Below are 15,704 nucleotides of genomic sequence, written 5' to 3' on the forward strand. Positions count from 1 at the left end.
ACCAGTGTGGGTTAAGACTTGAAGTAGACATTAAGGCAACGTTAAAGCAACTGAAGTGAGAAAACAGGCTAGCAGAATTCACCAGAGCAGTACAGAGACGCTGTCACAGAAACACCGGAAATGACACAACTCGCTTACCGCAATACGTCAGCACGTCAGGTGAAGGTCAAAAGGTCAAAGGTTAGCTTCACTGTGACATCATCAAGTTTTAACATCATATCTGAGGAATGGAGGGGAGACATTGGTCAGATACTGATGTGGTGACTTGGCCCAGAACAGTCAGTGATGACTCTTTGTGTAGATGGTTGTGTGTCTGCGTTGGCCTGTGATTGGCAAGTCCACCTCATCAGCTCCTCACCTGTCAGGTGTGTCTCAGTGTCCAATCTGTCCCACAGGGAACTCTGCGCGCCTCCTCAAAGCTACATGACCAGCTCTTCCACAAGATCCTCCGCTGCCCCATGAAGTTCTTTGACACGACGCCCACCGCACGAATCCTCAACCGCTTCTCCAAGGACTTGGACGAAGGTAAGGACTCCGCTGCCGCTGCTGTTCAGTAGCTGACCCTGTAGTGAGACCTTATTACGTTTTTCCCTCCAGTCGACACGCGTCTGCCCTTCCAGGCTGAGATGTTCATCCAGAACGTGATCCTGGTCTTCTTCTGCCTGGGCGTCATCAGCTGTGTTTTCCCATGGTTCCTGGCGGCAGTGGGTCCTCTGGTGTTGCTGTTTGCGGCACTCCACAGCGTCTCCAGGGTTTTCATCCGGGAACTGAAGCGTCTGGACAACGTGACGATGTCACCCTTTATGTCCCACATCACCTCCAGTATCCAGGGTCTGGCCACGCTGCAGGCCTACGGCCGGGGCGGCGACTTCCTCCGCAGGTCAGGGCTGCAGCCATGGAGAGGGCGGAGATACCTGGGTATGATCCAGAACCTGAGGCTCTGAATGTGTTGTTGTTTTCAGGTACCAGGTTCTGCTGGACCAGAACCAGGCTCCCTTTTACCTCTTCAGCTGTGCAATGCGCTGGCTGGCAGTCCGTCTGGACGTCATCAGCGTGGCTCTGATCAGCATCACCGCCCTGATGATGGTCCTGATGCACGGCCAGATCCCTCCTGCCTACGCCGGCCTCGCCATCTCCTACGCCGTCCAGGTACCCTGAAGGCATCTTTCTGTACTGAGACACAAACGTCCCAAACAGCTGGACATGAGACATGAAACTGTCCCTCTCCAGTTAACAGGGTTGTTCCAGTTTACGGTCCGACTGGCCTCTGAGACCGAAGCTCGCTTCACCTCAGTTGAGAGGATCCATCACTACATCCAGGTACTGGGAGCACGCTCTGGTCTTACTGGTCACACTGGTTCAGGGTTTGTCAGTTAGGTCGGTGGTTAGATGGTCCAGCACAGTTATCAGTATTACTGATCAGAGTCCTGAACTGGGTTCTTAATCCAGTGGAGATCTAGATCTCAGAGTCTGATTCCGGACCACCACAATGTTTTTATCATGTCCACGCTGCAGGAACAAAAAACAATCAAAGTTCTTCAAACCTGTCCTGAGACTTTGTATATGTCCTGATAACTGTGGCCAGAGGCCTCATGTTTTCAGTTATATTTAGGTTGTTGTGGTCAAAGGTCAAAGGATAAATGGACTTTGTCTGTTGCATTCCTGTAGACACGATTCTCAAGAACACTGTGAGGGAATTTCTCCAAATTTGGCACAAACGTCCACTTGGACTCAAGAATGAACGGATTAGAATTTAGTGGTCAAAGGTCACTGTCAATGTGACCTGGTTTATCTCATTCTTGTTAATGGGATATCTGAAGAAGGTCTTGACGAAAAATTTCTCAAATTTGGCACAAACATCCACAGGAATGAAGGACCTGAGGGAATTTCTTCAGATTTGGCATCTGTTGATGTAGTGAATACAAACAGGAAGTTCTGGTTCCTCTGGGGACGCCCTCAGAACTGTTTGGTCTCAAAATGTGTCCAGAGACCATTTAAAGGTGGTTCAGGGTCTTGAAACAGGAAGGAGAACAGTCCACGTGGGATTAACATGATCACCTGTGTGTCATTGAGTTTGTGTCCCAGCCTGGATGAGTCATCCTCCTGTCTGTCTCTCAGTCTCTGTCCCAGGAGGCCCCAGCCCGGGTCAAAGGTCGGGCCCCTCCAGCTGACTGGCCACAGCAGGGGGAGCTGGTGCTCAAGGAGGTGGAGATGAGGTACCAGGAGAACCTCCCTCTGGTCCTCAACAGGATCTCCTGCAGCATCCGGCCCAAAGAGAAGGTGGGCATTGTCGGCCGGACCGGATCAGGTAGGACACGGTCTCTGAGGGTCCCTGTTGGTGTCTCAGGTGTCTGTGGGTCTCTGCAGGTGTCTGTGGGTCTCTGTGGGTCCTTGAGGTCTCTGAGGGTCTCTGAGGTCTCTGCAGGTCTCTCATGTTTCTGTGGGTCTCTGCAGGTCTCTGAGGGTCACATCTTAAGAAGACTCTAATAGAGACACGTCTGTCTGTCTGTCCGTAGGGAAGTCGTCTCTGGGCGTGGTCCTGTTCAGGCTGGTGGAGCGCTGCGGCGGCTCCATCCTGATAGATGGCGTGGACATCAGTGACATCGGACTGGCTGACCTGCGCACCAAGCTGTCCATCATCCCTCAGGACCCGGTTCTGTTCGGAGGGACCGTCAGGTAGGACAGACCTGAGACCTGGACCCCCCTAACGACATGGTCTGAGACCGTTACTGAGACCAGTCTGTGTTTGTCTCCAGGTCCAATCTGGATCCTCTGAACCAGTACAGGGAGGAGCAGATCTGGGACACTCTGGAGAGGAGTCACATGAAGGAGTGTGTGAGTACAGACACACCTGAGGGCTTTGCCTTCTGTAGCTCCGCCCCCTGTGTTACATCATGAATACAGAGTCACATGGAAAACATTAGACATTCTTTATTTAGGGAAAATCTTAACTTAACTAAGGCTTTTATGCAGCGTTTTAACAAAGTTTAAGTTGTCCCCAAACGAGACGATAATAAACTTCCAACATCCTCAAACCTGATCACAACCATAAAATCTGATCAGGTTTTGCACCTCGTCCACTTTTGTGTCGGGATCAGCTACAGACTCCACCTGCTGACTTCCTGTATGTCCGTCAGGTGTCCCAGCTGCCCCTCATGTTGGACTCAGAGGTGGTGGAGAACGGAGAGAACTTCTCTGTAGGAGAGAGACAGCTGCTGTGTGTCGCCAGAGCTCTGCTGAGACAATGCAAGGTGAGACACAGACAGGTAGACCCCCCCCCCCCCCGCCCTGTCATCTGATTGGTTGGCTCTGGTCTTTCAGGTGCTAATCCTCGACGAGGCAACGGCGGCCATGGACGCAGAGACAGACGCTCTGATCCAGGAGACCATCAGGAGTTCGTTCCAGGACTGTACGACCCTGACCATCGCTCATCGCCTCCACACTGTCCTCGCCTCAGACCGCATCATGGTGCTCAACCAGGGTCAGGTACTGTACCAGACCACGGACAGGTACTGTACCAAACCAGGGACAGGGACTCTACTTTTTGGAACTTTCTTTTTATTGGTGATTTCAGGTTTTTCCAACAACAATAGGCCCGTTTCCACTGAAGAAGTTCCTGGTACTATTTAAGGGGCAGGAACTACTACAGGAACGTCCTCTCGCTCAGCCCTCTCAACCGCCGTGTCTCCACTGAGAGAGCGGAGTACGAGGAAGGTTCCTGTAAAGTTACGGGCTCTGGATGTGACGTAATCGTTGTGCGACCATTTTGACCGGGGCGATGTAGGGACGCCGTTGGCCGATAGCGGTGTGTGTAATAACTCACTAAAAGGTATGTGAAAAAAATATTTTTTCCAGCGGATGTCTTAGTTACAACATGATTGAGCTAACTGGAGTAGTTTCATGTCGTATCCGACAACGGGAGGCTTTTAACAGATGACGTCCTGATGTTAGCTTTGCTGCTGCTGTTAGCTGTCCCTGTCAGCTGATGCTTTCTAGACATCGTGATTTCCCAAAACTGAATAAATACCACACATAGCAACAAACTGCTTTGCTAGCTCAATCATGTTGTAACTAAGATATCCGCTGGAAAAAAAAAATTTTTCACGGACCATTTACTGAGTTTTTTTTACGGCGGAAGCTATGTGAACGAGCTAACCTTGAGTATATCCAATCAGCACCAAGTAACCCCCAAGCCCCAGCCAGGAGTCTTTCGGGGCCGTTCTGAGTACCTACTTCGAGGCAGGGACTTGTTTAGCCCCTGTAAAAGTTCCAGAACTCTGTCCTTCGGGGGTGGTTCCTGCGGTGGAAACACGCACCAACGGCCCCGGCCCCGTAAAATTACCCCGAAGTTCCTGTGGTGGAAATGGGCCTAATAAAGAAATAAAAAAATAAAATAAAATAAAAAAAACAGAACAGGACAGAGACTCTACGAAAACCAGGGACAGGGACTGTACAAAACCACAGACAGGGACTGTACCAGACCAGGGACAGGGACTGTACCAAACCACAGACAGGGACTGTACGAAACCAGAGACAGGGACTGTTCCAGACCAGGGACAGGAACTGTACCAGACCAGAGACAGGTACTGTACCAGACCACAGACAGGTACTGCACCAAACCACAGACAGGTACTGCACCAAACCACAGACAGGGACTGTACCAAACCAGGGACAGGTAGTGTACCAGACCAGGGACAAGTACTGCACCAAACCACAGACAGGGACTGTACCAAACCAGAGACAGGTACTGCACCAAACCACAGACAGGGACTGTACCAAACCAGAGACAGGTACTGTACCAGACCACAGACAGGTACTGCACCAAACCACAGACAGGTACTGCACCAAACCACGGACAGGGACTGTACCAAACCAGAGACAGGTACTGTACCAAACCAGAGACAGGTACTGTACCAAACCACAGACAGGTACTGCACCAAACCAGAGATAGGTACTGTACCAAACCAGAGACAGGTACTGTACCAAACCACAGACAGGGACTGTACCAAACCACAGACAGGTAGTGTACCAAACCACAGACAGGGACTGTACCAAACCACAGACAGGGACTGTACCAGACCAGAGACACTTACTGTACCAAACCAGGGACAGGTACTGCACCAAACCACAGACAGGGACTGTACCAAACCAGAGACAGGTACTGTACCAAACCAGAGACAGGTACTGTACCAGACCACAGACAGGTACTGCACCAAACCACAGACAGGTACTGTACCAGACCACAGACAGGTACTGCACCAAACCACAGACAGGGACTGTACCAAACCAGAGACAGGTACTGCACCAAACCAGAGACAGGTACTGTACCAGACCAGAGACAGGGACTGTACCAAACCACAGACAGGTACTGCACCAAACCACAGACAGGGACTGTACCAGACCACAGACAGGTACTGCACCAAACCACAGACAGGGACTGTACCAAACCAGAGACAGGTACTGTACCAGACCAGAGACAGGGACTGTACCAAACCACAGACAGGTACTGCACCAAACCACAGACAGGTACTGTACCAGACCAGGGACAGGTACTGTACCAGACCAGGGACAGGGACTGTACCAGACCAGGGACAGGTACTGTACCAGACCACATGCAGGTACTGTACCAGACCAGAGACAGGGACTGTACCAAACCACAGACAGGTACTGCACCAAACCAGAGACAGGTACTGTACCAAACCAGAGACAGGTACTGTACCAGACCAGGATCCCTAACTCAGAGTTCAGTTTGATGTTAAACATTTTGGTGTGTGTTTGATGACAGCTCTGTTCTGATTGGTTCAGGTGGTGGAGTTTGACGAGCCGTCCAAGCTGCTGGCCAATGAGAACTCTCGGCTGCGCTCCATGATGGTCGCCATGGAGACCAAGATCTCTGTCCGAGGATGAGGACGAGGATGAGGATGAGGATGAAGGTGCTGTTCCTGTACTGTGTAAACTCTCTGTTACTTCCTGTTTCTGCAACAGGAAGACGTTTTTTTTTGTGTGTGTTGGTGTTTTCCTGTCAGCTGTTTGGCGCCATCTGATTGGACGTCTGCAGAGCGTCAGGAGCTGAAATATAAGCTAGTTATTTATCTGCATCACTTCCTGTCATGTTTATATTTTTGATGCTGTCTCCTGATGTTGTGTTCACACCAGGCGACGAGTGAATCACATGTAAAGATATGATTACACGTGAAATCCTGCCGGGCGGCATGATGGACAAGATGGACGTGACATGCATGACGCAAATTAAGCAGCACAGAAAATCACGAAAATTCACGTGTCTTTGGCACTTGCGTACACATGATGTCACACACACATGACATGAGTCAACACAAAATATTCTACTGTTCCATCTTGTGAGAGTAACATGACGCGTCTGGCGTGAACGTGACCAAACAGTTTCATGTACGATAACTTTCAGTGTGAGTTAGTTTAGTTCATGTTTCCTGTGAACGAATGCAGATGAAGAAAAATGATGTGTGTGTTGACTGCACACGAAACACACACACAAATAATGATAATTAAAATCATGAACAAAAAGTTGAAATAGAATAAAAGAGGACGTTTGTTAAATGAACGTCAGATGGTTTATGAGCTCCCTCTGGTGGCGCACAGAGGAAATACAACATAAATTAAATTCATGTTCTGAACAGCTTCACTCTGATAAACGTCGTCCTGACGTGTTTCTGTTTCAGCCTGTGACCACGTCGCCTTCATGAACGTTGTGAATTCGTCCTGATGAGTTACAAGCTGAGCTGTGATGGGGAGGTCGTCAGCACGGGTCAAATGAACGGATTAAAATCACGGCGCCGTACCGTCGACCCAACGACTCATTCTGAAACTCTGATCATCAGAGGAAACGTCTGAAACTGACCCAAAAACAGCCGCTGTGATGATAACAAATGCTCCCTGTCATCGACGACCTGGCGTTATTTATGAGCCTGCAGCGCTGTGAACACGTGAACATGGGAACACGTGACCATGTGACTGTGTGTGTGCACACGCTGAGGTGAGAGGGCCGCACAACCTTTAAACCGGCTGATTTTTACTGAGACATCAGTGACACCTCCACCCACTCTCCATTTTCCAGGTATTTCCAGTCATTTTTCAGCCCAAACATGATCTTTTCCTGATGATAACCAAGTCGTGTTTGTGCCTAAACCTAAACATGTTTTGAAACTTTACGTTTCAACAACAGCGTTGCTGTAGCTACATAATAACGTACAAACATAACATATCTGTGGTTCACAGAAACGTTCTGTGATGAGGAGCGACAGAAAAACTGGGATTGATTGTCTTGTCAGTCCAAAGAGTGCGCGCTCTCGCCTCAGAGACAGTTTGTGCTAAAATTTTAACAGTTGTACGTCCAGTTGTCTGTTTGCTGAAGTTGCTCACACTCTCTGGAGAACTCATAACGTTGCATCCGCTCATCGTCCGCTCGTCGTCCGCTCCGTCATTAGCTTTTTTTAAGATGCAGAGGAAGTCTGCGTCACATTACAGATGTTTTATGGATCTAAAAAGCAGCTTCAAACTGTCCTGGTGAGTTTCAGATTGATCAGATTGATCAGAATGATCAGCTCCATTGACCACAGATCTCTAGCTGAGTTTAACATGAGCTGACCCCGCCCTCTGACGTCATGTCAGATCAGAAGAATTGTTAAACTTTACGTACATGTTCATGCGAGTAACGACTCTGACTCTGTGGTGTTGTTGTGTTTGGGTGCGACACGTCGGCTCCTCAGGGCCCCCAACCTACTTTTAGTTTTGAAAACATTTCTGACGTCCTTGGTCGCTAAAATACTCGTGAAACTGAGCTCACGTGTTGACACCTGTTAACTTTACGTGAACATACAGTGACTGATTTCAGTGTGTTTCCCCCTGATGTGAGGGAGGCCTCATCTGGGACAGAGTTCTTCTCATATACACTAAATTTAGGACGCACATGTCTCTGAGCATTTCAGACATTTTTGTTATTGGGTTTCATTTTGCTATTTGACATTTTCTACTAACTCCATAATACAGAAGATATTTTATGTAACGTACTTAAATATGTTCGTAACTTAAAGAAACAGTTTTGCGCTTAAGTCACATGACAAAGGACTTCCATCCAAGAGGCTGATGTTTATTTCCTGTTTGAAACTAAAACTCAACATTGACTTTTTTTAACTTGTGTATTAAAATTAATTTCCGTCATGTACTTAAGTTATGTGACAAACAGAGGATGTTAATGCAGTGCAGCTTCACTTACTGTCCTTGTTTCATGACCTGAACTGTTGATGATGATGATGCGCATGTTAAACTGAACCAGAGTCTGAAGTGACATCATCAACACAAACAGCACAAAACGCTGAGACGATAAAACATCACAGTGACCTTCAGATAAATATGTAAATAAAAGCAATAAATAAAATATGAATATTGATGGTGAGGCCTGCAGGTGTGTAAATCTTCTTCTTCTCTTTTTAAAACTCGTGTGTTTGTTTCGTGCCGTCGTCGCAGATTTATATCAATGTTTCCTGTTTGGACAGAACCGCCAAAATAAAAGCCACACTACAGGAAGTGGAGAGTCCAGTCATGTGATGTGTCACATGACAGCATGATTTTTAACAAACAAACAAACAAACATGTAGAAAACAATAACGTGTCTGTGTGTTTTTTAACAGCCTTACAGCATGATGACGTCATAACTGCCTTGTTGGGGGGGGGGTCTGAAATATTGTCAATAAAGTTATTTTAAGATGAAACGTTTGTGTTTGTTATTTATGTCTTCATGTATAACAAATATTGTTTCTTTATCTCAAACATGTTTGATTGTGTTTCCTGTACACAACAACAACAACAACAACAACAACAATAAAACATTTTCTTATTCGAATGAATGGATGAATAACATAAAACTCAGAAACAAAAAACCTCCATGAATAAAATAACCAACACAAATATGACGTCACTGTGATCTTCATAAAGTTGACCTGTATTAGATTATAGATAAAAAATAAAATAAAAACTTTAGAAAATAAAAGTAAATAAATATGAAAACACACACATAGAAAATAATGAAACAACAAATAAATAAGGAAATAAAATATATATTCTTTAAATAAAATTGAATAAAATATTACATAGAATAAAAAACAAATAAAAATAAACAGGATAATAAAATAATAAATTTTGAATATTTAGTTTTTTATTATTTAGTGATAAAATGATTTAGTAGTGAGATGAAATCAGATGTGACCTTTGACCTGGAGGTGTCATCTGTCACCTCTCTCCTGTTATGTTTATGTTCTTTCAATAGTTTTCTGTGTGAATGAATGAGATGAATGAGTGATGATAGTGACCTTTGACCTGGAGGTGTAATTGGCTCCACAGCGCCCCCCTCCGGCCTCTACAAACTTTTTCCTGCTGTAGTGACTTCCTGTTTTGTCCGGAGCAGAGTCTCCTCCGTCTGTCTGTCTGTCTGTCCTTTGCTCCTCTGCTGTCTCCTGTGTCTTTGTCTCATTGCAGTCTCCTCCTTCACCTCCTCCTCCTCCTCCTCCTCCTCCATTACACCGACACACACCAGCAGCAGACCCGGCAGCTAACGTCCAGCCCTCCGGGACCAGCTGGATCCAGTGCCCGGGACAGAGAGCAGGGAGCCGGGGCTGAGTTCAGCGGAGGAGCCGGTGTGTGTCTGATGGATGTTACATGAAGTGTGTGTGTTTGTCTGACCACACATGACGCGTCTCTGGTGCTAATGCTAATTAGACTCTTTGCTAATTAGCCTGCTGAGCTAACCAGGTTAGTTAAACTAGTTAAACTAGTTAATGCTGCCGCTGATCTCAAAGTGCCTGTTGTGTAAAGCTGGTGTGGTGAAGTGTGTGTGAGCTAAAGGTGCTAATCTCGTCAGCAGCTAGCCGCGGCTAAAGTGGCCTCAGGTGCTCTTTGACTCAACATCAGCCTCTCAGCGCGTTGACTCGTGTCGGTGCTTCAAGTGTCCTTCAGCTGCTCTCAGCTGCTTCACTTCGCCCCGACTCTTAAATCGGTCCGTTTTTGAATGGAGTCTGGCCTGGTCTACACCACACTGGGTGCGGGTCACACCCGGGTTAAATTTGGACCGAGTTTGGTTTAATTTCGGTTTAATGTCGTCAGCTTAGTAAAAATAGACAGACTGGTTTATACAGGTGTGGTATACTGGGTTTACTGGGAGTGCAGAGACAGCTGGTCCCGGGTTTAAAGTGCTGTTGGTCCAAGTGTCCTCACTGGTGTCTGTTTAGTGTCTGACTTAAATCAGGCTTTTCTTTAATGAGGTTCTGAATGTGTTCTGGCCTGGTTCACACAGATGATTCACTTCAGTTAAACTGAGTTTAAATCAGCTCCTGAGATAAAACCAGGCTGGTGAACTGACCAGGTGCAGAACTGGAGTATAGAGGTGTGGTATACTGGGTCTACTGGGAGGCAGAGGCAGGTAGTCTCGGGTTTAAACCCAGTTCTGGATCAAGTGTCTGAGTTAAATCAGGCTTTTCTTTAATGAGGTTCTGCATGTGTTCTGGTCCACACAGTCACGGGTCAGGGTGAGTTCAGTCCTGAGCTGAAACCAGTATTTAACTGGGTTTACTGGGAGTCCAGAGACAGGTGGTCCTGACCCAAGTGTCCTTCCTCCTGGTTTTGTGAGTTTTTGGCTGAATGGGTTTTTGGCTGACACAGAGGGCTGTCTCAGGTCTGAACTGGGAGTAGATGTAGTCGTACTGGTCATACTGGTGCAGACAGTCGGTGGTCTTGCTGGTCTTGGATGTCTGAGCGGGGTTCAGTCGCAGGTTCAGCTCGTGATGGCGGAGCTCCACCAGACTCCCACCTCTCTGTGCTGCTGCCGTAAATCCCCTCCGGTCTCCGGGGCCCGCTGCGTCGGGGACTCCGGCCGGCCCTCGGCGGGTCCGGGGCCCGGGACCCCCCGGTGCCCCCTGGTGGACGTGGCCTCAGCGTCTAACTTCCGCTGCTTCCAGCTGCGACACCTCCACCTGGACCTGCGGCTCAACTTTGCCGTGAAGGAGATGAGCGGCTGGCTGGTTCTGGACCTGGTCCCGGTCCAGCCGGGGGTCCACACCCTGGTCCTGGACTCCCACCCCTCCCTCCTCATCCACTCCATAGACTGTAAGGTCCCCGGGGCCGGACAGGAGGAGCCGCTGTCCCTCACCTACCGCGTGGACCCGTTCACAGACTACGGCTCCTCGTTGAACATCAGCCTGCCGTCAGCCGCCGTGAAGCCGGGCCGGCTGATCCAGATCACAGTCCGCTACAGCACCACGGACGGACCGGCGGTAAGGACGCAACCACAGCACGTCTCACTGGTACCATTGAGTTACCTGATCAGTCAGCATGTTCAGGTCAGAGCAGCGTCACAGAGAATCAGGAGCAAATATTAAAATAATAAAAATATTAAAACTGAGTGAAAAACAACTGAAACTTAAAACTTCAGGTTAAAAAGATAAAACAAGAATAAAATGATGACATTAGATTATAAAGAAATACAACTAAATTAGTTAAATTAAAAAGCTGGACTGACAACTAAATAACATAATTTTAAACACTACAACAACAACAACAACTGTAATAATAATAATAATAATAACAATAATGATAAATAGATAAAAAAGACAAATATAATTTATGAGGGAAAATATATAAACACATATATTAATAGTAATAATAATGATAATGAATGAGGTGCTGATCATGTGATGATGCAGTGAAAGAATTCAGTGTTTAAAATAAAGACCATAATAATAATGATTAATGTGTTAATTGATGAATGGATGAATTAAACCTCCTGAGGGTGTCGATGAAACACCTTTAAACTCAGAGCTCATCACACTGTAAAACTGTTTTATCACATTCAGACGTTGTCATGATGTCATCATTCATGATGTCACCATTCATTCACTGTGAAAGGCTCTGTGTGTTTCTGGATCATGATTCCTTTAATAAAACCAATAGGAAGGTTCTGGATCAATACTGATCAGTGATCTGTCAACACACTGATACTGCTGTGTGTGTGTGTGTGTGTGTGTGTGTGTGTGTGTGTGCAGATCTGGTGGCTGGACTCGGAGCTGACCTGTGGACAGTCTCGTCCTCTGGTCTTCACTCAGGGACACTCAGTTTGTAACCGCTCCTTCTTCCCCTGCTTCGACACACCTGCTGTCAAGAGCACGTACACCGCAACCGTCAGGGTGAGTCCCCACCTCTCATGACCTCTGACACACCACGACACACCACGACACACCTGGACACACCACGACACACCTGGACACACCACGACACACCACGACACACCACGACACACCTGGACACATCTGGACACACCACGACACCTGGACACACCAGGACACACCTGGACACACCAGGACACACCACGACACACCTGGACACACCACGACACACCACGACACACCACGACACACCTGGACACACCTAGACACACCTGGACACACCTGGACACATTATGGCTTCTTCTTGTTCTCCTCCTCCTCCCCTTTCTTCTTCTTCTTGTTCTTGTTCTTCTTGTCCTCCTCCTTCGTCTTCTTTTTCTTCTTCTTCTCCTCCTCCTCCTCCTTGTTCTCCTTCTTCTTCTTCTCCTTCTTCAGGTTCCAGACGGAGTGACGGTCCTGATGAGTGCGTCTCGTAGTTCGTACTCCAAACAGGACCGAGTCTTTCAGTTCTCCATGGAGTTTCCTGTCCCGTCCTACCTGGTGGCGTTGGTGGCTGGCGAGCTGCAGCACGTCGACGTCGGCCCGCGGTGAGTCCTGATCACTGACGTGTTGTTTTTATTTGTTTGTTTCCTGTCGTAGTTTTGTTGACTGAAAGCACTTCTGTCTTCAAGGAGTCGTGTGTGGGCGGAGCCATGTCTGTTGTCGTGTGCGGTGAAGAAGCTCGGTGGCAGTGTGGAGCGCTGGCTGGGTGTGGCTGAGGAGCTGTTTGGACCATACCTGTGGGGCAGGTGAGCCAAGAGTCCTGACAGGTGTCACAGCGACATGATTGAAGCCATGTGAGTTATAACCGCTGTGCGCTGCTCCTCAGGTGTGACATCGTGTTCCTCCCCCCCTCCTTCCCCATCGTTGCCATGGAGAACCCCTGCCTCACCTTCATCATCGCCTCCATCCTGGAGAGCAGCGAGTTCCTGTTGATTGACGTCGTCCATGAGATTGCGCACGGCTGGTTCGGCAACGCTGTCACCAACGCCACCTGGGAGGAGATGTGGCTGAGCGAGGGGTTGGCCACCTACGCCCAGCGCCGGATCACTACTGAGGCCTACGGTAGGAGTCCTACGACCACTACTGCTTCTGCTTTCACTGCTGCTACAACTAACTAACTAACTAACTAACTCCTCCCCCTCGTCCTCAGGTGAGGCGTTCACCTGTTTGGAAACTGCCGTGCGGTTGGACGCCCTCCACAGACAGCTGCGTCTCCTCGGAGACAACAACCCCGTGAGCAAACTGCAGGTCAAGTTTGAGCCAGGTAACAAGCACAATGAACATTCAAAGAGTGTTTGTTGAGAACGTCTCAGTAGTGTGTCAGACTGCTTGGGTCCCCACACCGTATCTCAGACATGTAAATAAAGACACTCAGCGTCCCTGTTGTCCTCCGTGTCGTCTCAGGTGTGAACCCCAGCTCTCTGATGAATCTCTTCACCTATGAGAAAGGTTTCTGTTTCGTGGCGTACCTGTCGCAGCTCTGTGGAGATGTCAGACGCTTCGACTGCTTCCTCAGGGTCAGCACACACACACACACGCACACACACGCACACACGCTGTCGTCTCAGTGTGGCTGACGTCGACACCCAGTGTATCACCGATGATGGACGGTGATGCCACACTTTTAGGATTCGATATGATACTTTTTCTTGCAATTCCATCGATGCTGATCATTTCTTATTAGCAAATGTTTTTCAGTCAAAATATTATTACACTTAAATCACATGACAAATACTGGCCTTTTATAACAGATGTATTATGTGCATTTTATGTGCAATACATAATAAAACAAAAAGTAAAATAAATAAATATGAACAAAAACATGCACTTTTCTTATTTCTCAAAAAAAGCAAAATCAGTGATCTTGGTACATTATCTGCTCACTTTGACTATTAATGCAACATTATTCAGAAGTTGGCATTTTGTCCAAAAATTCCAATTTCAGGTCTATAACAATTAGTCAGATGTAATGTGGGTGCTAACTAAAAAAACTCATGCATCATAACAATGTTATGGTTTGAAAACCTGTATGTTGGAGTTAACACGTGTGTCACACTGTAGCCTTTCACTGAAGCAACAAAGAGCAGAAACAAGAGACAATCTGTGTCTTTGCAAAATTAAATACAGGAATAACACAATGACACAGCAGCCCTGTACACAGCAGCCCTGTACACAGCAGCCCTGTACAATACATTTATGCTGTTATTATAACAATATGTTCAAGTCCATCTTAGGTCTGACTTCAGAAGTTCAATCTCATCCATGGATTTGCAGAGGATACCCCTAATTTCACAGATATAGATCCAGAAGTTTCTCGTTCAGTGTAGGCCTGTGGCAATACGCGATGAGTCGGTTAATTGCACGGTAAATTAAAAGGGATTAATTGCCATATTCATGCGTGTTTGTTTTCCTCGTCTCTCTCCACCAAAGAGACTGGACGACAAGAGCATTCACTGTCGTGCATCATCTGGCAGCCAGGTGAGTTAGTTCATTAGCGTAATGAACGGAGGGAAAGCTCTTGTCATCGAGTGTCTTTAGCGTAATGAACGGAGGGAAAGCTCTTGTCATCGAGTGTCTTTGTCTCTGTGGGGGAGGCGGGGTTATGGGCTACACACACACACACACACACACACACACACACACACACACACACACAGTGCAATCTTCGTGAGGGGGAGACGAGGCGGAGAAGAAAACAGAGAGTTGAGTCCCCCTGAGGAGAAATTCAGTGTTTTCACTCTTGCTTGTCAATTACACACAGGTCTGAAAGACACACACATGCACAATTACTCATTACGAGAAACCTTCTAGAGAAATATCTAAAGAGCAGAAAGAGAGAAAGACATGGAACTTGTTCCTAAACCAAACACCACGGCCCCTGTGTGGGAGTGTTTTGGATTTAAACCAAATGACAGAGGGCAGCCCAGTAATTCGGACGAGCCGGTGTGCCGGGTTTGTTCTAAAACCATCTCAACAAAAAGAGCGAATACGACCAATTTAACTGCACACCTGAGAGTGAGAGACTGACAGTCTGTTTCTTTGTATTTATTTATTTATTTAGATAATTTTACGTGTTATTTCAGATATTTAAATTGTCTTTTTTGCATTCTTAAATATTCTTGTTAAATAAATGTTTATTTCTCTTTAAAAGGGTGTACCTGCATCATTATGTCTTTATTATCATTATATACGTTTAAAAAATGAACTAAAAACAGCAAAATTACAACAATAATAAAAATGGTCTTAAAAGCACAATATTACGCAATATTATCGCTCATCACAATAATTTCTGACGCAATTAATCACCCAGCAAAATTTGTTCTGGTGACAGGCCTAGTTCAGTGCATCTTCTCCTATCTTGGCATCTTATAGAGTGTGCCAGTAAACCCGGAACTCCGTTAGCGCTTTTAGCACTTCCGGTTCTCTCGTCTAAAAGTCAATACGTTTTTTGAATGGGATTTTGGTAAAATGCCT

At 46.9% G+C, this 15,704-nt stretch overlaps 2 protein-coding genes and 1 long non-coding RNA gene across 3 annotated transcripts in view; 2 read left to right on the top strand and 1 right to left on the bottom strand.

Moving 5' to 3' along the window:
- abcc5 (ATP-binding cassette, sub-family C (CFTR/MRP), member 5) overlaps nt 1-8,732 on the top strand; it is a 20,946-nt gene extending 12,214 nt beyond the window's left edge. The window contains exons 11-20 of the mRNA XM_050061423.1: nt 336-525; nt 598-880; nt 963-1,149; nt 1,231-1,320; nt 2,119-2,308; nt 2,517-2,676; nt 2,757-2,835; nt 3,138-3,251; nt 3,322-3,486; nt 5,806-8,732. Of these exons, the coding sequence (XP_049917380.1) occupies nt 336-525; nt 598-880; nt 963-1,149; nt 1,231-1,320; nt 2,119-2,308; nt 2,517-2,676; nt 2,757-2,835; nt 3,138-3,251; nt 3,322-3,486; nt 5,806-5,907 (1,560 nt within the window). The 3' untranslated portion in view covers nt 5,908-8,732. The remainder of the gene's footprint in view (nt 1-335; nt 526-597; nt 881-962; nt 1,150-1,230; nt 1,321-2,118; nt 2,309-2,516; nt 2,677-2,756; nt 2,836-3,137; nt 3,252-3,321; nt 3,487-5,805) is intronic.
- A 670-nt stretch (nt 8,733-9,402) lies between these two features.
- rnpepl1 (arginyl aminopeptidase like 1) overlaps nt 9,403-15,704 on the top strand; it is a 17,121-nt gene continuing 10,819 nt past the window's right edge. The window contains exons 1-7 of the mRNA XM_050058384.1: nt 9,403-11,300; nt 12,069-12,209; nt 12,624-12,775; nt 12,860-12,976; nt 13,057-13,292; nt 13,381-13,494; nt 13,635-13,747. Coding sequence (XP_049914341.1) covers nt 10,812-11,300; nt 12,069-12,209; nt 12,624-12,775; nt 12,860-12,976; nt 13,057-13,292; nt 13,381-13,494; nt 13,635-13,747 — 1,362 coding nt within the window. The 5' untranslated portion in view covers nt 9,403-10,811. The remainder of the gene's footprint in view (nt 11,301-12,068; nt 12,210-12,623; nt 12,776-12,859; nt 12,977-13,056; nt 13,293-13,380; nt 13,495-13,634; nt 13,748-15,704) is intronic.
- Nucleotides 12,248-12,609, bottom strand: LOC126398809 (uncharacterized). Its single transcript, XR_007570816.1, has 2 exons — nt 12,381-12,609; nt 12,248-12,322 (listed from the first exon to the last, which is right to left on the bottom strand). It is a non-coding gene; the product is annotated as an uncharacterized LOC126398809 (long non-coding RNA).

This window comes from Epinephelus moara, chromosome 2 (genome assembly GCF_006386435.1).
Source record: "Epinephelus moara isolate mb chromosome 2, YSFRI_EMoa_1.0, whole genome shotgun sequence".
In the NCBI taxonomy this organism is placed as follows: Eukaryota; Metazoa; Chordata; class Actinopteri; order Perciformes; family Serranidae; genus Epinephelus; species Epinephelus moara.